The sequence below is a fragment of the Panonychus citri genome, unplaced genomic scaffold, assembly GCF_014898815.1.
Source record: "Panonychus citri isolate SS breed McGregor unplaced genomic scaffold, ASM1489881v1 Contig00108, whole genome shotgun sequence".
Classification (NCBI taxonomy): domain Eukaryota; kingdom Metazoa; phylum Arthropoda; class Arachnida; order Trombidiformes; family Tetranychidae; genus Panonychus; species Panonychus citri.
The window spans coordinates 744,441-766,641 of NW_026515513.1; the positions used below are offsets into that span (position 1 = coordinate 744,441).

Consider the following 22,201-nt stretch of genomic DNA (forward strand, 5'->3'; position numbering starts at 1 on the left):
GGCTTGATTGGGAATAGTGTCCGTAAAACTGGAAGGCCAACGACCAGAAACCAAAGGAACAATTAAAATTGATTCACAACATTTTTATTCATTTTTTCATATTTTTTGCAAATTCTTCAAGTTTTTCAAACTTTTTTTGCTTTGAAACATTGAAATTATTTATGGAACTTGATCATATCCCGAATTAAATATACAAATATGGGAGTTTTAGTATGAATTCAGAGCTGAATTGAATCTGATTCCATGAAAAACCGATGAAAGTTATGCAGAAACAATTTACTGATTTACTAATTTTGTCTGGATTTTTGCAAACTTTTAAAATGTGAGTTTTGTTACTCTTGATTAAATTAGTCAAATACTTTAACTGAATTTAAGCTCATCAAATAAAATATAATTCAATTAACATCCCTTTCGACCAATGGAATATCTTCCTTAAATAGTTGAACTAATTATCAGATATTTGGTGCTGATTGTTGACGGAGATCAACTTCAATTCTTGAAAATTGTTGTTGAATTAATTGCTAAGATCTTGATATCAAAAAACACTCAAATCTCGTTTTAAGAACTTCACAACTAACAATCGCTATTAAATGAATTAGATTTATCAATTGTTAATTTGTTTCTCTTAGAATATCAAAAGAGCGATAGAACTTTTTCACTTTTTGAAAGACACGAAGATCATCATGTACAAATTATACATCTTATTGATTGAATTAACAGTTGAGATGAATGGTTGAAATGCAATTATTAGCTAAATTGTTTTATTGGTTATTAATATAAATTAGATCAATAATATTTTGGAAACATGATTTGGCCCTGAATATTTATCACCCAGATAAGAGAGAGAGAGAATGAGAGAGAGAGAGAGAAAAGAATGAGAGAAAAATAGAAAAGTATCATCCAATTTGGATAAATTTAAAGTGTAATGATTACTGAACAAAATTAGATGATGTTTCGGTGAGCAGATCTATGTTTTGTTGATTTTGTTGATGAAAATTATCCTCACAATATTCAGATTCTTCATTAGAATCTGAACTTATATCTTCTGGTAGATTGAATGAACAATTTGCACTTAGAGCAAGTTCAACAGGGAAAGATCGATGATCTTCAAAAAGTCTATGATATTCCATGTGAAGGTTTGACATTAATAGATTGAGTCTTTGTAATGCTGAGACGATATCCTGAACATGGCGAGAATCGAGTAGTTCAAGTTTTACCAGAACATCAGATCTTAATGAAGCAAATCTTTTCCGAGCCTCTTGTCTGCATCGTAAAACTAATCGATAATCATAATTTCCCGTTTCAACTCGATACAATGGATAATGTACCGTTGTACAATCAACCTCTTCGTCGTCCATTTCCTTTACTTTTAAACAATATGACTGAAAAGAACAATTAATGTTACATCCCAACAATTAACAATAATTTAATTCTTCTTACCAAGTATTCCATTTTAACATCTCCATACTTTTTTATGGTTAAACGAGTATCGGGCACAGCTTTGTTTAGGAAAGTATTCAAATCTTCAACCAACTGAAATGCAATTAAAGTTTATCGTCAATTAATTATCTTTTATATAGAGATAGAGAGAGAGAGAGAGGGTTCAGCTGTCGAGAATGATAATCAATGATAGTAATTATCAATTAATTGGTTGGCTTACTGGTTTCATTTGACGAATCATTGTTGTTCCTTGTTTCTCTAATGATCGATGGACTTCACCAAATTGGATGAAAGCTCGACTTGATTCTGGATTAATATCTTTCACTCCGATCTCAGTGAATAAATCACCAAACGCTGCCAAAGGAAATCAGGAGAGAAACAAAAACGATAAATTGAATAAATATGAATGAATAAATTGAATACGTAGACTTTAATCAAATCTAATCAGTACATACCCTTGTAAACATAGCACACTTCAAGATGAGCTTTTAGAAGATCTCGAGTTCGCTCAATTATACCTTTGTACATAAGCTCCATCAATTCGAGTTCTTCAAGTTTCCGTATCAAACTATCTGTAAAACAAAAGTACAATTTAGAATCAGTAAGAGTGACAAATTTTCCATGACAATTAATTTTCATGTTTTTCTTTTGCTCACCGTTACAAAGCATAGCTCGGCTAAGTCCTAATGCATCAGCAGTATCTGAACTCATCTTTTCACAGATACGATGTTTAACCTTTTTAAGGATAATATCCAAAGTTTTACCTTGCTTAGGATCAGCGTGTAGCTTATTATAGTTAAATGTTACAGATCCAGTCGATTCTTTAATCATTTGAGCCACTTCAATCTTTGTTTTACCCTTAACACTGACTCCGTTAACACCAACAATTTCATCACCAGACTCAAGAGTTCCCTCACAAGCCACCGGTGTATTGTCAAATATCTGATTGAAAGTAACAAATAATAATAGAATAGTAACTAATTATTAACTATAAATGTTAACATAGTTTAATCTTAAGCGAAACAATTTACTTGGACTATGTAAATGCAGGGACAATTTGGTGCTCCACCGCCGATGCTGACGCCAATCATATTACGAGAGTCTTTTTCCAATGTTACAGTTCCGCTGGTTACCTTCATTCCTCTGAGGGGAAAAAAATGTGCGAGAAGAACAGAAAACATGACAATCAAGCATTTAATGAAATAAAATCAACCAATTACCTTCTATCTTCAATCATACTGTCCAACCATATGTCATCATCTAAGTCAGGGTCATTTTCGGGGAGAAGATGATATTGGGTGAAACCGAAAACACTAGAACCATCACTAGTTAATCCACCCGGCATGTCCATTAAATAATCAATGATTGGAATGATTAATTAGTCTATAAAGAGAAAGAGAAGAATAAATTATAAGACATCCAGTAAGAAGAAGAAAAAAAAGAGAAGAACAATCAAGTTTAAATGTAGAAAAAAAATGAGAGAAATTAATTACAAAGGAGGAAACAATAAGTGTCTCTTACAGAGAGAGAGAGAGAGATGGAAATAGAAAAAGAGATGAAGCTCCTTTGGAGATTGAAATGAAATAATTTACTCAACATTCATCGTAACGGTTTGTTTGAACGTGTTATCACATGATCGTAACATAGATTGTTAATTTAATTGTCACAGAGCGACACCACATGAAGCAGAACAATTAAAATTTAATTACAATCCAATGAGAGTTGGTTGGTAACAAGAAAGTAACGTTACCTTTAAACGAAACCGGTGTTGCCATGGTTACCAGGTTTTCTTCGCCTTTTGAATGTCCCGCCAGCGAAAAATGTGAGATTTTAATGTAAACAAAATCTTTGAATTGTTTTTCTCATTGAATGTTAATTGTAAGGAGAAAAGAGATTTTTGTTTTATATTTTGTTTTTCTATTTAAACTTTTTTGTTTCTATTTAATGTTTTTTTAATTAATTTGGTTGATTTTGGTTTGTGTAATGTTAAAGATTTTTTACTATGGATATAGGTGAAAAGCTGTTTTTTGATCATGATGAAGCTCCAATACTTCATCGGGTTTTCCCTGGGGTTAGAGCTCCATCATTGGAGAAACGGAAAATGTTTGAAGAAGAATATCAAATTGTAATTAGATCTGGTAAATTCTCGGAGAAAGAGGATAAAAGAATTATCCGTAATTATAATAAATTCATCAAAACTTGTGATCTAGTTGATGACGTTGTCACACGATGTGCGTTACTTGGTTTTGCTTTAGAGAATCCGGATGCCCAGGAAACTATTTCGTTAATTAAACAATTGGTTCAACCTTGTGGACTTTATTTTCGTTTAGCTTATAAACTGCCAAATCGGACAATTTCATCGATCTATTCAAGAACTCGAAAATTATTCTGTCCATTCAGGAGAATTGGAGAAGTTGATTCAAAAACCAAAGAGGAAATGCTCGAATATGCTAAACGTGTTTATGGACAATTAAAACATTTATGGGCACATATGGCAAATAAATTTAATTGTGATCCACAAGGTATTAGGGCTAATGTGACATCTAAATTTGATTTTAAAAAAATGATGCCCTACAATTCTGGAAAATTCTCAATCAATGAAAACATTAGATTACTCGATTCTATCTGTCGATTTTTGGAATTGGATCCTAAAGATTTGTCCGCTCAAATAATCAAGCAACGGAAAATGTTCTGGCCTGTGATCGCTCAAGGAGTTAAAACCAGAGACAGTGTTTCTTGTTGGAGTCATGCAATTTCCAAAACATTACTGGGAAATCTATCGGCATGGAAAAGATCTTTGATCAAATGGAGAGCGAATCAAGCGAGGAAAGAACAAGCAAGACAAAAGGCCAATTGTACAGATTCAACCTAACCAAAGACTTGCCAATAATTTGCCAAGAACAACAACTATCAGAGTTGTAATTAATTCCAATCATTATGACAATCAATATGAAAATCAATTGAAAACATTTTCATTTCTTTGTTGATGTAAATGCACGAGACGAAAAACAATTAAATTGCAATTCTTTTTCTTTAAAGGACACAAAACCAAGTCAATTTGTCACCTGAATTGAATAAAAAACAATCAACCGAAAATTAAACGAACCAAATTGAATGAAAAATCAATCGAGAAATTACAATTAACAGTTGGAAAAATTTTCTTTTTTTATTTGAGGCGCGAAAATTTGAGAAAAGAAAAGAAAAGAAAATTTTGTTGTCAAGTGAACTCAACATGTGTCAGCGAGTTTAATTTCATTTCAGTTGATAGAAAAGCTTTTTAATTGCGATTTTATGTATTTTTAATTGTTCTTTTAATCTAAATTAAGTTGATTGGTAAAAATAACAAGGTAAGTTGTGTTCGGTTGTAATTCAATCTAAATTCAACCTTTGTCTTTGTTGGTTTCATCTTGTCGGTCACTTTGTTGGTCTATTTATTGTTTCTGTTTATTGTTGTATTTTAATTTTAATTTGGTTTGTGATTTAATTTTTTCTTAATTTGATTTTAGGCCTATTGGGTAAGGTTTTTCTTTCTCTCCCTGGTGAATCGGAATGGCTGATATTGTTGATCTTGGTTGGTTGTCCTCATCTGCAGCTCATACATACAAAGTATATAAACCAAAGAAGGCAACTAAAAGTAACCAAATTGTTTCCAATATAATTGGTGATGATATTTATGAACAATATATTAGAAAATTGAATGAAACCTATGCCAAAAATGAGAGAGATTTATTTTATGACCTTGCTGAACAATTAAAGGAATATGTTTTCCAGGTCAATGAGATTTATACCTCGGCAAGTGAAACTGCTTTTCAGGATATTCAATGTGCCATCGTTACCATGTCGATTAATATAAAAGGATTAGATTGTCTCTATGAAATGTTGTTCAAGGAGATTGAAGATTTTATAACAATGAGACTAATCATCAACTCTGATAGAGTTAAATGTGTCTCCGATTTTGTCAAAATCCTACAAGAAAATCTATTCCAATACCTGGACTTACCTGAATGCGAAATCCCTTGCTGTTTATATAGTTTAACTGCCGATTTCTATCATAGTAATTATTTTCCCTTCTCTTTTAATTGTTATGGATGAAAATTCAATACTAATCGATTTCTCTTTTTCTCTTGGTTTTTTGTTTATTCTTCTAGATAATCTCAATTCGAAACTTCCTTTGGTCATTGTTTTTGAAGATTTTGACTGTTTTAATCTAAACCTATTAAGTGACCTGTTGATTTTAATCCACGAGAATCTCGAGAAAATGCCGTGTCTTTTGATCTGTTGCCAATCAACTGACATTTTACCTCTCAACTTACGCCTTCCCTCTAAGGCCACAAATCATTTAGCCGTTTCCTCCTTTTCATTTCAATCGACCCATGATTTTTTCACCAAATTAATTGAAGACATTTGCTGGGACAATGATTCATCTTTTAAATTAGGACCAAAAACAATCTCTCATCTAACCGATGTCTACAAACTTTGGGATACCTCGCTTATTGGTGCCTTTCGACGTGTAAAATTTTGTGTATTTGAACATTTCTATAACAAGAGATATGCCAAACTTTGCTGTCCTACAGATGAACTTGACAATGTCATTGCCAATTTAACCGACGAGGATTTGATCTCAATTAGAAATTTACCTTCTCTAGAGAAAATCGACCTACCCAAGGAAGACAATGCCTTCAAATCAATGCTACGCGAAGAGTTGATCAAATTTTCTGACCTTTTTGTTGGAATACAACATGAATTGAAATTCTACCACCATCTTAAAGAGCTGTTATATCCAAAGGAAACCTTTACTTACCTCATGAGCACTTGGATAACTTTCCTTAGTTCAGAAAAATTATCAGAATCTGAAGATTGTTACTTCCTTGGTGATACATTTCTTAAACTTGAAAGTGACCAAATAATTAATCTAATGGGTCGACTATCAAAGTTTGAGGAAAGTGGTTATTCTGATATCTACAAGGCTCTGAATGAACATTTCAAAGATTTCGACAGTAAAATTAAGACCGAACCATTGGCAATCTTGGAGTCAACTGAAAACAAGGCCACTGATCCCCAAAAGCGAACCCGAGCCAGCCACGGAATAAACTCACCTCGAAAACCTCCGACCCTGGATCGTTTTGCACTCGCGAATGCGTTAAAACAAAAGGCTGCAGAGCAAACTACGAAAATCGATAAACTGAAAAAATGGCAACAGGGTTTTCTCGATACTCTAAAAAAACAATTGGACAAAATTGCGAACCCTTTATATGCACCATTTCATGAGATATTTTTCTTTGACGACGTTTCTCTTGTTAAACAATTCAGTTTACCAGCAGTCCGAACCGATATTCTTGACGCTCTTGCAAGTCCAGAGAAAATTTTAAATTGTAAATGTTGCAAAGATGGAATTGGTCCAAACACTCCTGATATATCGATTACCTATTCAATCTATTGTGACAGTCTTCGAGTAATTAATCTTAAAAAGTGTTATGATATTTTTAAACAATTAATCGCACAACCAGAAACCACTCGTGCATCACCAAGAAAAAGAGCCAGAAAAGAGCCAAAAAAAGAGGACGAGAAACAGATTCTTGCTCGATTCATCAATTCCATCATGGATCTAGAATATTTAGGACTTTTACGAGCTCATCCAAGGAAAATCGACCATGTCGAAAGACTAGTCTGGCCAGTGAATGTCCACACCACCACCACCGATGGTTCCGAATCAGATGAACAACTGAGCAAAAATTTCAACTCCATAAGCATCAACAACAACTGATCATGAAATTTTTTCATTTTAACTTCAATTCAATTCCAAATTTTATTTACCTGCTTGACCAATTCTCCTGACCAGTTACTTTGAATATTTTAACTACATACTTTTATACTTGCTATTAATTAGTACAAATACATTCATGTTGCCTCTACTGATGAATATCCGACCTTGTTAATAAACAACAATTAAATCAAAGGAAAAAAAATCCACACTGATATTAGTTGAAATTTATCCATAAGCAGACATTTTAATTGTAAAGTGATGGTTTTTTTAAGTTAGCAAATTATGATTGTTGTTACAATACTCATGTTCATAGAAATGAATGAATTTTGCTGAAATGAGACTATGTTGGCAGCTAATGATGTTACGATTATGATAAATTGTCATCTCATCGATAATGAAATCAACTGATTCAATTCACGGATTGTAACCACTTTGGTAACCAGTTCCATCCATGTTGGGAGCTTCTTGGTCTGAGAAATGAACAGAGAAACAAATAGAAACATGATTAGATTATTGGTAAACAATTGAAATCGATTAGATTACAATTGACTCTGTTAATTAGCCAACAAAAGAAAAGCAAACAATCAATTTAATTGTATTAACTTTCATCTAATATGAGATGAAACAAGTTACCGGTCAATTTAACTGTAAGGCAAAAACCTGATTCCTTGAAAAAGTTGTTTGATTACCTAAACTAGTTAATCTCAAGGTTAATTTGTGTGTGTAATTTAATTTGATTTTTTTCCCATCTTCATTGATAATTAGATAATCAAGAAAATTGTTTGATGAGATGAATTTTAAAATAATTTAACCAAACAATAACTGCTAACAATTTGATGACATTTGGTTGATTTGCTTTATCTTCCAACCATTAGGAGAAATAATTTGATTCCTCAAGGGGTAAATTAGTTAATTGTATCAATGGTGATGTTAATTGTTGAAAACTAAACTATTTATTGATTTTATTTCAAATGTATGAAAAAAAAGGTATGGCAACAATTTGGTTTCGTTTTCGTGTCACGTTCAGTAATTTAAGAAGATTGATTCTTGAAGAGGTTTAGTTAATCGTTAGAAATTAATTAGATATAATCATTACCAACTAGTCTCTCCGATTGTCGTCTTGCTTTCCAAACCTTGAATCCCTTGAGTCCTTTGACGAAACCAAAGATCAAAAGTCCGACGAGAATTAGGCCAACCACAACTGCACCGACGATTTCAAAGATGAAAACTGTAAGTCCACTTCTGTTGATTGGGAAGATTTAATTGTGATTAGATTTTCTCTTTTTCTGTTTGTTTGGTTGATTAGTTTTTAATTATTTGGATTTACTTACGATGAGGATGATCCATTTTCTAATTCCTCGATTTCTCGATCGTCTTTTCGAAGTCTTTCAACTGCTCGGTTCATCATGTCACCGATTCGATTGAATTTATTCCAAATTTGATCATATGAACTTTCTGATTCCTCATGAGATCGACCACGTCTTGGTGAATTATCTGATGAACGCTCAGATGATTCAGAAGAAGATGATGAAGATTCGGAGGCAGAAACATCGGAAGATTCAGATTTTCCTGAAGATTCACTTGTAGATTCAGTTTCACTTGATTTTCGCTCTGATTCTGATCGGTCACTTGATTCACCTCGGCTTGAGGAGTCTTCGTGACTTGATGGTCCATCATGGCTGCTTGATGAATCATGATGATCACTTGAACCATGATCACTACTATCATGATGTTCAGGTCCACTTCCAGGTCCATCGTGTCGAGGAATTACAATGATATCATCACCTCGATGCTTATCCATGGCTTCCCAGACCTCAGATAAAACTCTGGCTTCGTCGTCCTCATGTCGTGGGTAACATGAAACTGTTCACAATTACAAACGATAAGAAAAAATTTGATTAGTAACCTCTTTTAGTATTTCACCAACTCGCACGAGCAAACTAAGCATCAGAATTACGTGAGATCTATGGATGAGCACTCACCTTGTGTGACAATCAAACACGCTAATAAAATTACACGCATCATTATTGTGAAAAGATTAAAACTATCAAAATGAGAACAAAAAAAAATCAAAAAGTTTTCCTGTTACGATAAAAGCGTCAAGACCAAAGGTACAAAATCAGTTGAACTGACAAAGATTCCAGTGGATTGAACTGAAAGAAAAATGGACGATTGTAAGAGAAAGAGAGATAGAGAGATAAAGAGAGAGAGAGAGAGAAGATGATGATGAAGATGATGAAGATGATGAGGATGATGAAAAACAAAGATGAAAGGTGGACCAGAGTAATAATAAGACGAAAGAAAGTAACAAGGCAAATGTTCATAAGACCAGTTTACAGAATCGTAAAATCCTTGAAGATTTTGTCTTCCTATCATCTTGCTTCTTTCTTTTTCTCTTTCTTTTTCTGCCCTAGGTTCTTGTGTACCTCAATTCAGGTACAATCTTAACCAGTACAAGCCCATTTCAAGGTCACTTTTCCTTAAAACCAGAGACGGCACATAAACAAGTCCAAAACCTGACTAATCCTCTCAGACTCCTGGTAACATTTCTAGAATCTGTAAATTTAGTTTAGTAGGAACAGACAAACAAACAATTAAATCGTATTTCAATTTATAATAGACAATTTAATCAAAAATTATTCTAATACTTTAATTTCTTTTTATTGATTCTATTTAATTGTAATTCAATTCTGATGCCATCTAAATATTATTTGATCATTTTAAGTTTAGTTTCAACAAAATTGTAGAGAAATTTTTCTCTCTATTGCCTGGAGGCTTTTTCTGTTTTTCTTACCTTTTTCTTGTTCCCAATGACCCCAACTGACCACTACTTTTGTTTCAAAGCTTTTACTGGTAAATATTTGCTGACCAATAAGATTGTTTATCGTTGATTGTAACAGATTAACTTATTAACTATTGACCATCAATAGTTGAGACATTTTTGACTATTTCAATTTACTAATGACAATTTACAGATATGATAATACTTCATCAAAGTTTCACAATGATCTCACATCTGACAATTTCATAATTATAACATAAACTTGAAATTTTCACAATTTCCAATTTAAATTATAATTGTTACCAATTAGTTAATTAGTAATCATTTGTTACAATTATCAAACTTTTGTTGAATCGCATATCAAGTTGTTTAAGACTCACTCAAGAGATGTCACTATGGCCATTTTAATTGTAAATGAATAAAAAGTTTTTCAACTTCGACTTAATTTGATTAACACGAATCAGATAATGATTTTCATCTCATTTGAATAAATAACGGCTAAGATAAATTAATTTTTCTGAGATTTAAGACCCGAAGACAGGTCAAACTTTGCCCTTTTCCTCAAAGATTTAAGTTCACCTTTCAAGCCCAAAGGTTACCTAAGACTTATTGACCGCTGCCGTTTCGGCCAGAAAGTGGAACATGAATCCAGCCTATGCACTAAACTAATTCACCAGCAATCAAATTAACAGCCAAATGACAATCTATTAGGCACCACGACTATATCAATGTGGTATCAGGGTGGTTTGGGTCTTACCTGTTCCTCTGTCTGATTTTTTTTCTATTTTTACCTTTTTTTCTTTCTTTCTCTCTTGTCGATAAAGTTGTTGAGACTAAATGGAAGAGGAAAATGAATCGTAAAAAAGAGCCATCGAATAATAAGAAATCGGTCTAGGCTTGATACGCATTTTTTTCAGAGATAAACAGCGCTCGAATTAAAAAGGAAAATAGATCAGCTTCTTTCGGAGAAGTATCAAAAATTGTGGCCTCAGAATGAGAATCCTTATCCATTGAAGGGAAAGCAGTATACAAACGGAAGGCAGAAGTGACCAAGAATGACCCATTGCTCGTATATCGATCCGTTTCGCGCCACGACTGTTGCTAGAACGAATAATAATAGTATAAACAATCAACTCAGCAATAATCAAACCATCCAAAACAATTTAAAACGATATGGACCAATTGTAATTCAAATAATTATTAGAAATCAATTGTTGCGACAAAATGAATTTGAATTGTTCAAGACTCGCCCAAGAGATGCCACTATGATCATTTTAATTGTAAATAAAAAAGTTTTTTCAACTTTGACTTAATTTGATTAACATGAATCAGAAAATAATTTTCATCTCATTTGAATAAATAACAACAAAGATGAATTAATTTTTCTAAGTTGTCTTTTCAAAATAATCAAGTAACACTTACGCTAAATCAAAGTAATTTATAATCTAGACAATAAATGCAAAGTTTATAAATAAATTATCTATAAACAATTAACCACAAAACTTGGTTAATCAACTTTGAACTCAAGTTTATGGACTAACAATTAATAAATAAATTGTTATTTCTGGTTAAAAATGAATCACAAAACTGACAAAGAAATGCAAAAAAAAAAGTTAATTGTAATTGAATTTCAAGGTAATAGTAGGAAGCAAATGAAGTGGAAGGTAACGCCTGAGGCAATTAATGAATTGTAAATGATAATATGATCAGTTATTTTCACCGTTACTTGTAAATATACAAACAAGAAGGTAAAAAATTGTTTATATAATAAGACAAAAAAATGTATCGCCCAAAGTTGAATAGCCTCATGAACAAAAAGAAAGTAAAGGTTGTGATACCTGTCTACATGATGATGAATAAGTGAGAGAGAGAGAGAAAGAGATAAAAGTAAGATGATGATCAGGATGATAATTCTTAAGCTTCTTCTTCCTGTCTTCCTATTGCCCTCACACTCGCCCAAACATCCAGAGGTAAAAAGGTGATGAGATAGATGAAAATGAACATGATGATGAGGAAGAAGATGAAGATGATTATTATGATCATGATCATGAGACGGAAGAGAAAGTCATTTTATCCTTATCAACTTCATGGGGATGATGAAGATAAAGAAGATGAAATTTTTCATCGAGTGAGAGAGAAAGTCTATTCAGCGGTCAAGTGATCATCTCTCTCTCTCTCTCTCTCTCTCTCTCTCTCTCTCTCTCTCATCATTAAATGATGATGATAAAAAACTATTTAAGCTGATAAAAACATTGAATAACTGTTAATTTCATTAACTATCAACATAATCAGTGTTTGATTGATCAAGATTAAAAGTTGCCATTGAAAAATTTTGAAAAAAATATTTTTAATCAGTTTTGATTACAATCAACTGGAATCATCATTAGCTTTATTGAACAATTGAATTTGATTACATGGTTTTGATGTTTATTTGATTGTTGTTTATTGATCTGTATCATTTTCTCAATTAAATCATCAAAATGAAATTATCAAGTGTTAATCGAGATCGTTTATTGTTTACCTTTTACTTACTAGTGATTGTAATTGTTTCAAGTTGCCAAGCATGTAATCACAATAACAATCAACCAAATCATCATGTTAATAATAACACTTCAGTAACTAAATCAATAGCTGATGAAAGTAACAGTCAAAAGCCAAAAGGATCTCATGAACGGGAAGAGATTCCTTCATCAACCACTTCATCGACAACAACATCAACCACAACCACAACCACAGCCCCGACTACAACGACAACGACGACGACAACACCGAAACCAACCTCAGCTTCAACGACTTCGACTTCAACGACTGAACGTCCAGCTGAAGTAACTCCCGATTCCGGCAAAACCTCAGGTAAATAATAATTTTTTTTTCTGATTATTTGTGATTTTGATTAACTTTTTTCTCAATTGATTGTTGATTGAATCTTAGATAAAGTTTTGATCTGTTATTATGGTACATGGGCCGTTTATCGACCTGGTTCTGGTAAATTTGCCGTTGAAAATATTGACCCTCATCTTTGTACTCATGTTATCTACTCATTTGCTGGACTTGGTTATGATAACACAATCAAAGCGCTTGACCCTTGGAATGATCTTCCCGATAATTATGGTAAAGGTGCTTACATCCGATTCGTTGATCTAAAAAAAGTTAATCCTCGACTGAAAACACTGATTGCCATCGGTGGTTGGAATGAGGGTTCAATTAAATACTCTAACATGGCCGGTGACCCTTCGGCTCGGGCCACTTTTGTCTCTTCTGTCATGGCCTTTCTTGAAAAGTACAATTTCGACGGTCTCGATGTAGACTGGGAATATCCCGCTTCGAGAGGAGGAAAACCCGAAGACAGGTCAAACTTTGCTCTTCTCCTCAAAGATTTAAGTTCAGCTTTCAAACCCAAAGGTTACCTATTGACCGCAGCCGTTTCGGCCGGAAAATGGAACATCGATCCAGCCTATGATGTACCGAAAGTATCAGAGTAAGTAAATCAACTAAATCAATTGGCCAACAATCAAATTAACAACCAAATTACAATCTATTAGGTACCTCGACTATATCAATGTGATGTGTTATGATTATCACGGTGGTTGGGAGGATAAAACAGGTCACAATGCTCCGTTATATGCAAGGCCCGTCGAGGTCGCCAACGAAAGGCTAAACAACGTTGTAAGTAGTCAATCAATTAATCAAAGTTAAAATAATTTCCCTAATCACAATTAGATCTAAATCAAATCAACCATTTACCATTGAATGTCAACAGAAAAAAAAATCCCTACAACTTAATCAAGTTTATCAAATCAACCTGAACATCACTTAATCAATTTTAACCAAAACAAAATTAGATTTACTTGATTGACAATTAATTTGTTTAGATTGTTAAACTTTTACAATCTAATTATCACAATTGTTTCCAAAATAATCTTGATACGTTAACCAGAATAAGGATAAACATTGATACCGATGATAAAGTTTTACCTTAATGATTTGATCGCGTTAAATTGTTATTACAATAAATGTAACTAATTTATTGGAAAACAGTTAATGATATACTAATGATAATGATGATTAAAACTTGATCTTCTCTCTCTCTCTCTCTCTCTTCCTCTTCAATGATCAGAATTTTTCAGTTAATTATTGGCTTTCTCAAGGAGCATCCAGATCAAAACTGGTCGTGGGTATGGCAACGTACGGACGATCATTCACCTTAGCACGGGAACAGGATAACGGTTTAGGGGAACCTGCCCCACAAAAAGGTCAAGCTGGACCTTACACTAGAGAAGCCGGTTCTTTAGGATATAACGAGGTTAGAAAATATCATCTTCTCATCATCTTCATCTTTTTTTTTATCATCAATATCTTTTTTTCCCTCCTCTCATTTACTTGTTAATCTTCACTCTCATGCTGATGATGATGAGCATCATTTCAATGATTAGTTTTTGATTATTGGAAATTCATCTCATCTTATTTGAATTTGTTTTCTAATCATTTGTTAATTTGTTTTGTAGATTTGTGAATCACAATTAAAAACGACCTGGACAATAGTTCGTGATCCCCATATAGCGGCACCTTATGCTTTTTCTGGTCGCCAATGGGTTGGTTATGATGATGTTGAATCTATTGTGTTGAAAACTCGATTGGTCAACCAAATGGGTTTGGCCGGTGCTATGGTTTGGTCACTTGAGACTGATGATTTTCTTGGTAATTGTGGCCCAACAAAATTCCCGTTGATCAAAGCGATTAAAGGTGAACTTGTGTCAGGAAATTGTCATATTCCTGATCCAAAGGTTGCCAGAGATGAACCAACTCGAGAAAAGGTCACTCCAAGTTCATCATCATCAACAACAACAGTAAAATCCACCTCTTCATTTTCACCATCATCGTCAACAACAACAACGACAACGACAACAATTAAACCGATTACCTCAACCAAATCAACTAAATCATTAACCTCATCTCCATCTGACAAGGAAAATGAAGCAACTGACAATTCAGATGAAATGATTTGCAAATCATCGGGAATGTTCAGAAATCCAAGAGATTGTAAAAAGTTTTACCGATGCGTCGAAATGGGAAGTCGATTCTATAAGTACGATTACGTTTGTCCCACCGAGACTGTTTTCGATTCGGAAACGCAAATCTGTATTTGGCCTGATTCGGTTCCCGAATGTCGAAATTATTATTCTCAAAATGAAATCGCCGGTTCATCACTGAAAAGAGCTTGAAATCCTTAAAACTAAATCATCATCTTCATCATCAAGTGTATTTATATTTAAATCCAAACTCATCATACTCTTAATGTCAACAATCAAATTGATTGTTGTCAAATTTATCCCACTCTCTATGTGCCAAAATAATAAGCTGAGCTTTAATCAAGGCTTTAATCAACCAACAATCAATCACCGTTTGAATTCACATGGTGCCAAAGTAAAAAGATTCAATCTATTGATTGTTAACTACTTTCTATTGAAAGATTGATCTTTTTTGGGTTTTTTTTGCTTAATTGCAAACAATTTACAACCAGCTACACAATTACAACTGCTTTTAATTTGCGGGAATTAATTTTGATTATGTTTTTCTCACTTCGGGTAAATCTAATAACTAATTTCTTAATTTATTTTACCAATACTTTTGGGTTTACCTTTGATTTGATTTGATTTACTAATTGTACGGTTAATCATTTTCAATTGAATTTCAACTGTTGGGATATTATTTTATTTTTAATTCATCATTCAATGTTGATACTAACTCTTAATTGTGTATTTAATGAATCAACTTCATTTGATCTCTTTTTTAATTACTCTTTTTCTTTCAACAAACTTATATACTCATTTGTGTAATCATCAGAATTGTAATTATAATTAATAATATGAAAATAAAGCTTTCCTTTGTTTCCAATTATTGCAATCAAATTTCTTTACTCTCATGTAAACCAAGATGATTAACAATTAAGTTGAATTACAAACGGGGGGTATGAAGGAAAAAAAAGTAATTAGATTTCAACTCTTCAATGAGTTAAGTCGGTTGGCTTTGAATTAATTTAACATGATAATCAATGAAATGATTTAAGGTTTTACAATGAAAGTTTCCAACTTTATTGGAGTAATGATGCAAATGATGATGATGAGGATGAGGATGAATCAATGAAATGACTTTTGATGAAATATATACAGCCACGGACATTAAGTTTCGTACACTTTCAATAATTGTTGCGCATAGAGTTGATTCTTCAATCAATTTACATTAGAAAAGCAACTCTATGCGCAACTTTGATTGAAAGTGTACGAAACTTAATGTCCGTGGCTGTATAATCATTTGATTTTGATTTACCAGAAAACAAAAGACTCTCTCATCGGATTTATAAGCTTGTATTGGCTCTCCAATTGAATTTAACCAGTTTTCCTCATTAAATGAGCTGATTTAATTATTTAATTGAAGGAACATTGTTATTGGGTGGAGTCCATTTTAAACAAGTCGAATCAATTGATTTAAAATTTTTCCTCTTCTTGTTTTTAGCTTTATATTCATCGAGAATGTCCTTTCGAGTGAGAACCAAATGTTTTCCTTTCCAGTACTTTAACATTCCAAGTGCTTGAAGAGTACTGACAATATCGTAAGCGTTAATTGCTGTTTCGTGGCTTAAATCTTTAATTGATATTTCACTTCCCTGGTAATTACAAAGATATTCTAGAATCACATTTTTCCAATAACTTCGATATGAGATTAGACCAAGATCGGATAACGGTTTTTCCGGTGAGCCAACTTTACCCTCCACACGAGTTAATAAATAGCCTGAAGGGAAAAAAAAGAGAAAAGTTATATTAAAATATCTAGTTCTATGATAGTGCTAGTGGGCAAGTTTTACATTTGCAATTAATTATACATTTGGATTACTTACTAAAATCAATCAACATACGACCATAACCTTGTTTCTGGTAGGGTGGTAAGGTTAATATACATGAGACGTTATAATTGAGGAATGAGTTTTTCTCTTTGGAAAAATAACCAATAATGTGAAAACCATCATTATCTGATTCAGTCATGATATAAAATCTGAAAGGTTCAACGTCGTAATAGAGAGTTTTATGATCGAGAAATAGTTTAGCCAGAAGACAAAGATTTTGGCAATAAAGTTTGTTTTTTTCACCATCAATTTCGAAAACTGATATATTTGCTTTACGATAGATCTCATTGCCTGGGGGACAGTGGAGTGGACATTTAAGTGCATGTCGCTTCATGGTGAGGGAGGAATTGAAATATTTGAGACAAAATTCACAAATATAAAGCTTGGGTAGACAAGCATAATCGGGCGGGTAAGGTGCTGAATACCAAACGTCCATTTCATATTTTCCCATTTCGATTGTTCTGATGCCCGTTTTTCGGGGAGGATTTTCTTTCATTTGTTCTTGCATAAGTTCAGCTGCACGGCTTTGAGCTTCTCTAAACATTTCATAATCGAAAATGGGAGCAAGAGATTTTAATTTAGGCTCTCGAGATGTTATTGAATGGGTTGTATTTGTAGAGGAAGAATTGTTTTTCTTGACACTTGGTCCATTTGCAATTTGATTGCATTCCTTTTTTCTTTGTTCTATCAGGCAATTTATTTTCTCCTCCTTGTAAGGTGATTTACGAGTTGATATCTTTTGATTGGTTTCACGAATATCTTTACGTCGTAAACGATTCTGATATCTATCGACACATTCTTCTTGTGTTAAATTGTGAAAAACTGGACAAGTTGATGATGTAAAATGAGTTGAATATTTTCCACTAAGATGTCCTTTAGAATCACATCCAGGAACTCTACAACGAGCTTCTTCCTCATCGTCACGACTATTTTCATCTTCACTTTTAACTTTCTTTGGTACAAGGATATTATTGTTATTTTGTTGACTTATTCCATTTTTACGTTTTCTTCCTCTCTTCGTTTTTGATTTAGCTGTTTTTGATGGCTTTTCACTAACATCTGATTCATTGGCTTCAAGTTCCATTGACTCGTTTTGACTTGAACCTTGAAAGAAAAAGAGATAGATAAAAGTTTTACAGAAGGAGAAAAATAAATTAAACAAAATGATATTCAAATCGGTGAAAAACTTACTTTGAGCATCGGAAATCGGCTCACAAATGGATCGACCTGCAGCTGCTTTAGAGCGGGTAAGTCGTGGTTGAGGTCTATCAATATCACTTCTTTCTTCATCACTTTCATCCTCTTCATCTTCGTCTTCCTCATCTTCTTCATTCACATCTTCCTTTTCTTCATCGTCTTCATCTTCATCTACTTCATTTTCCTCACTTTCATCACCACTTTGATCACTTTTTTCACAAGTCTCAATGTTGATATCATCGTCTTCATCTTCTTCCTCTTCTTCTTCGCCCTCTTCCTCTGAACTGTCATTGGCTTCTTCATCTTCCTGTGAGAAAATAAAGCGAAATAAAAACATTAGAATAAAATATTTACCAAAAAAAAGTTCAGAACGAAATCATTGAAAACAAAGTATGAAAAACAAACAAGAAATAAACAAAAAAAAAACATTAAATATATGATGAAGAGCAGAAAACCAGTTATCGGCGCGATTTCTGGCTGAGAGAGTGCGGGAAAAATTGTACAATGTACAAGTTTTACCGACCATTAAAAAGTGAACTTGACTTTTTACCTCATTTTCTTCTTGATCTTCTTCTTGCTCTTCTTCTTCCTCCGATTCATCAGCTGTATCTCCTTGAGAAGCCATTTTATCTTCACAATTTAAACATAACCAGGTAGATTCATTGATTAGATCCAGTCCATCATCTGCAGTATGATGATGTATACAATTACGATGGAAACCACGATCACATCCTTTACAAAGTAGTAGATTATTTTCTGCAGCAGATCTTAATGCTCTTGTCTTACGTCCACATATTTCACAAGATTTACATTTAGGGCAAGACCAAGAGCTTAAGGGAATTCGATTAACCGTTTTGGGTAACATATGGAGACATTTCACTGAATGAAATTGATTGGCACACAATTGACAAGTGATCAAGGATTCGTTTGAATCTTGTCTCAAACAAATTAAACACTGACCAAGACCAGATGATTCCGAGCTGGTTCTTGACTTTCGCCTCTTTCTCGAAGGCATATTAACCATTTGTATTCAAGATATAATAATCTACAACCAGAGAAGAAGAAGAAGAAAGAGATAAAAGAGAAAGAGAAAATAAAAAACGAAACACAAATAGAAAGAAAGAGAGAAAGAGAATAAGAAAAAAGAAGCAAAAAAAAAGAAAGAACAAAATAAATGAAGAAAAGAAGGAAAAGAAAAACAGAGAAAAAGGTTTCGAATTGAAAGACAAAAGGTAAACTAATTTAATTCCATTCCGATATAATTGATAACGAAAAGAAGAAGATTATGTTGTGAATTGATTAAAATAAATAACAACAATTAAATTAGATGAAAGATGATCAAGAATAAAAATATAAAAACAATTTAGAAACAAAATATAAGAGGATAGAAAGAGGAAAAGAAAGAGAAAAAGAAAGACCAATTCTCTTCTTCTCTTGTCAAGTCCAAAGTCACGTGACCGTTTATCATGTGATCTCAAAGGAGAAAATGGTTAACCACTTATTTTGAATTCTAATTGTAATTGTAATTAAAGACTTTCCATTTCTCTTTGGATTAATTATTTTTCAACAGTTAATTGTTCTTTAAATATCCTTTGAATTGTCTAGAAGCTTATTAATTGTGCTCTCTAATCATTTCTCTTGTTCTTTAATCTGTTCTGTTAATTTGTTTGTTTGTTTGTTTGTTTTTGTGAAGTGAAAAAATTGTCAAAATTTTAATTGTAGTTAATTAATATTTCTATTTATTGTTATGTTTTTTATTTAATTGATTGAAACATTTAGACTACATATTTAAATCATTGTTTCCAAATTCCATTCTATATTCCATGTTGTTGTTGGTGTTGTTGTTTTTTTACAAAGAAAACACAAATGTTGGATCTTATTATTAGTACTTTTGGCTTTTGGATTTTGTTTTCCATCCACTTTTGTTTAAATTAAACAATTGATAACGTTTAGAACCAGAATTCTGTAAGGATCTTTGTTTTGTACACAAAACTGGCCATTAAATGTTTAACTTGTTATTTAGGGTATTCATGGGTATCTTGTAATTCAAAATATGCTTCATCTTTATCAGCCACATATTTAACAATATCGATCGGTCTGAGTAACTTTTCAGCATCTCTGTCAGGAATTTCAAATTGGAATTCATCTTCCATGGCCATAATAACCTCTACATGATCTAATGAATCCAATCCCAAATCGTTCATAAAATGTGCTTCCAGTGTAAGCTAAAGAGATAAACCAACAAAAAGATTGGCAAGAAAAAGATCACAAGTTAATTAGGAGAAAATTATACAAGAAATTATCAGATGAGGTGTTAACTTTTGATTCCCTGAGAAACAGTAACGATATTCAATTGTTAATGGAGAAAGGGAATAGATTCAGTTGATACCTTGGTTGGGTCAATTTTGTCGTATAATCTGAGGACAAGAAGAACTCGTTCACGAATGAAATCGTAAGTAAGAGGAGGTTTGTGTCCATAATGTCTAGAAACTGTTTTCAACACTGAATCCACTCTAAGTAACTGAATAAGGAGGAAAAATAATAGAAAAAGTCAATTTTATCAGATATCTCTGTTGTTAGATAATTAAGAAAAAAAAGGAAATCTCAATCTCGATATCCAGTTTTTTAATCTCTCAAAAACAACCATGAACAATTATCTAAATATAAGAGTGGAATAAAGGAAAATGAATGTGCTAATCAAAGAGATAACTGATAAAATTGCTCAAGAGGAAACATGAATATCGAGACTGAACCAGGGAGGACACACAGAATAGAGATAATTGAAAGCATGTTCAGTCACATAATCAATGGACTTTTGTCAACAAACAGAATATCCATACATCCAGAGTCAATTAGAAACAGATTAAATGGAATATTGGTATTGAGACGATAAACTTGATCAATAGAATAGAATTGGAAAAATTAGATGATCTGGTTGGTTAATCTGTTTCCATGATTCGCTTATCAATATATTGTGTGTGTGTGCATTTGTGGTTAGTTACCTTGGTACCATCAATGCGATCATGGGCCTTGCAAATTTTCATTACTCTTTGCTCAATCACTGCTGGTTCCAATTTAGGTCTATTTCTTTCGGACAAACCCATATGAAGTCGATAAGATAATCGGTTAATCCTGTCGGATGGTTTAAAACAATCAATATTCAACCTTTGACTTGCTTGGAATATAGAAGTGTTTAGAGGACGTCTCAATGTTGGTCTAATCACATCTCGACTCATTTGACTCATCAGGGATCGCAATTGACGAGAAAACATTTGGGCAGCCATATTGATAAAGAAACAATCAACTAGGTTATTAATTAACGCAAAACAAACTAATAATCAACAATCAATTAATGGGAAAATTAAAAGTCACTCGGGTAAAAAATCAACACCAGAAAAAAACCAAAATCTCATAAATTCTAATTCCACTGTTAATCCAATAGATGTCGCTACTCGAAAGAACTTTACTGCCATCTCATGTTTCTAATTAAAACTAATGATAAACATTTTCGCTTAATTATCAAGTGATTAAAGAATTTAATTATTAATAGTTTCTGTTTTTTTCTGCTTAATTTAATTGTACTTGAGCTTAAAAAGCGACTCTATTGTCAAATATTTTCTTATCAAATAGAGATTGTTTCTTTTTCCTTTGGTACGTCATCTCTTAATTGGCTTTAATCGCAACTCATTTGATTGGAATTGCTAATTGTTACAATCTATTGACTATAATTAATTGAAAAAATTATAATTGATTCAATTTGTGATTAGAAAAGCTTTATGTTTATTGATAATTACATCGGAACAGAATTTGACATAAATTTCAAAAATGATTTTGATTCTTTCAAGGCGCTTCTTTGACCTGGCGATCCAATGATCTAAAATTAGGACGAAGGTGAAGATGATCTGCAATTAGAATTTGTTCCCAATAAATAAACTGACCAATGAATTGTCGGTCTCCCCTTTTTAGTTGGACGAAGTACTTATGGACCATCTCTTGTCTGATATGGACAAACGTTCAGCTCGTGTGGATGATTAGGGAGCATTTGAAAGATGCGGTGGCCTCAAGCAGCGGCATTTCCTTGGCCTGCAATCGGTCGGTTGAAGAGATTAAGTAAAAT

At 32.8% G+C, this 22,201-nt stretch overlaps 7 protein-coding genes across 7 annotated transcripts; 3 read left to right on the forward strand and 4 right to left on the reverse strand.

Moving 5' to 3' along the window:
* Positions 1–733: 733 nt before the first annotated feature.
* LOC128389451 (PRKCA-binding protein-like) lies at positions 734–3,063 on the reverse strand. Its single transcript, XM_053349048.1, has 8 exons — positions 2,964–3,063; positions 2,661–2,823; positions 2,472–2,583; positions 2,097–2,382; positions 1,896–2,012; positions 1,661–1,794; positions 1,441–1,533; positions 734–1,382 (listed from the first exon to the last, which is right to left on the reverse strand). Exons 2-8 carry the CDS (start codon positions 2,789–2,791, stop codon positions 930–932), a joined length of 1,326 nt encoding a protein of 441 aa, XP_053205023.1. The 5' UTR covers positions 2,792–2,823; positions 2,964–3,063; the 3' UTR covers positions 734–929.
* An 85-nt stretch (positions 3,064–3,148) lies between these two features.
* LOC128389454 (uncharacterized) lies at positions 3,149–4,488 on the forward strand. Its single transcript, XM_053349053.1, has one exon. The coding sequence runs from the start codon at positions 3,443–3,445 to the stop codon at positions 4,310–4,312; it is 870 nt and encodes a 289-aa protein (XP_053205028.1). The 5' UTR covers positions 3,149–3,442; the 3' UTR covers positions 4,313–4,488.
* A 141-nt stretch (positions 4,489–4,629) lies between these two features.
* LOC128389448 (origin recognition complex subunit 3-like) lies at positions 4,630–7,410 on the forward strand. Its single transcript, XM_053349044.1, has 3 exons — positions 4,630–4,787; positions 4,947–5,494; positions 5,589–7,410. The coding sequence occupies exons 2-3, from the start codon at positions 4,990–4,992 to the stop codon at positions 7,202–7,204; spliced, it is 2,121 nt and encodes a 706-aa protein (XP_053205019.1). The 5' UTR covers positions 4,630–4,787; positions 4,947–4,989; the 3' UTR covers positions 7,205–7,410.
* Positions 7,411–7,418: 8 nt separating this feature from the next.
* LOC128389455 (uncharacterized) lies at positions 7,419–9,379 on the reverse strand. The gene is made up of 4 exons (XM_053349054.1): positions 9,187–9,379; positions 8,536–9,067; positions 8,301–8,446; positions 7,419–7,674 (listed from the first exon to the last, which is right to left on the reverse strand). Exons 1-4 carry the CDS (start codon positions 9,227–9,229, stop codon positions 7,619–7,621), a joined length of 777 nt encoding a protein of 258 aa, XP_053205029.1. The 5' UTR covers positions 9,230–9,379; the 3' UTR covers positions 7,419–7,618.
* Positions 9,380–12,258: 2,879 nt separating this feature from the next.
* Positions 12,259–15,881, forward strand: LOC128389449 (probable chitinase 2). The gene is made up of 5 exons (XM_053349045.1): positions 12,259–12,839; positions 12,918–13,464; positions 13,529–13,652; positions 14,104–14,289; positions 14,492–15,881. Exons 1-5 carry the CDS (start codon positions 12,467–12,469, stop codon positions 15,206–15,208), a joined length of 1,947 nt encoding a protein of 648 aa, XP_053205020.1. The 5' UTR covers positions 12,259–12,466; the 3' UTR covers positions 15,209–15,881.
* A 268-nt stretch (positions 15,882–16,149) lies between these two features.
* On the reverse strand, positions 16,150–19,462 carry LOC128389447 (histone acetyltransferase KAT7-like). The gene is made up of 4 exons (XM_053349043.1): positions 18,635–19,462; positions 18,079–18,391; positions 16,882–17,991; positions 16,150–16,775 (listed from the first exon to the last, which is right to left on the reverse strand). The coding sequence occupies exons 1-4, from the start codon at positions 19,106–19,108 to the stop codon at positions 16,408–16,410; spliced, it is 2,265 nt and encodes a 754-aa protein (XP_053205018.1). The 5' UTR covers positions 19,109–19,462; the 3' UTR covers positions 16,150–16,407.
* A 344-nt stretch (positions 19,463–19,806) lies between these two features.
* Positions 19,807–21,505, reverse strand: LOC128389457 (uncharacterized). The gene is made up of 3 exons (XM_053349056.1): positions 21,087–21,505; positions 20,474–20,605; positions 19,807–20,309 (listed from the first exon to the last, which is right to left on the reverse strand). The coding sequence occupies exons 1-3, from the start codon at positions 21,366–21,368 to the stop codon at positions 20,100–20,102; spliced, it is 624 nt and encodes a 207-aa protein (XP_053205031.1). The 5' UTR covers positions 21,369–21,505; the 3' UTR covers positions 19,807–20,099.
* Positions 21,506–22,201: the final 696 nt, after the last annotated feature.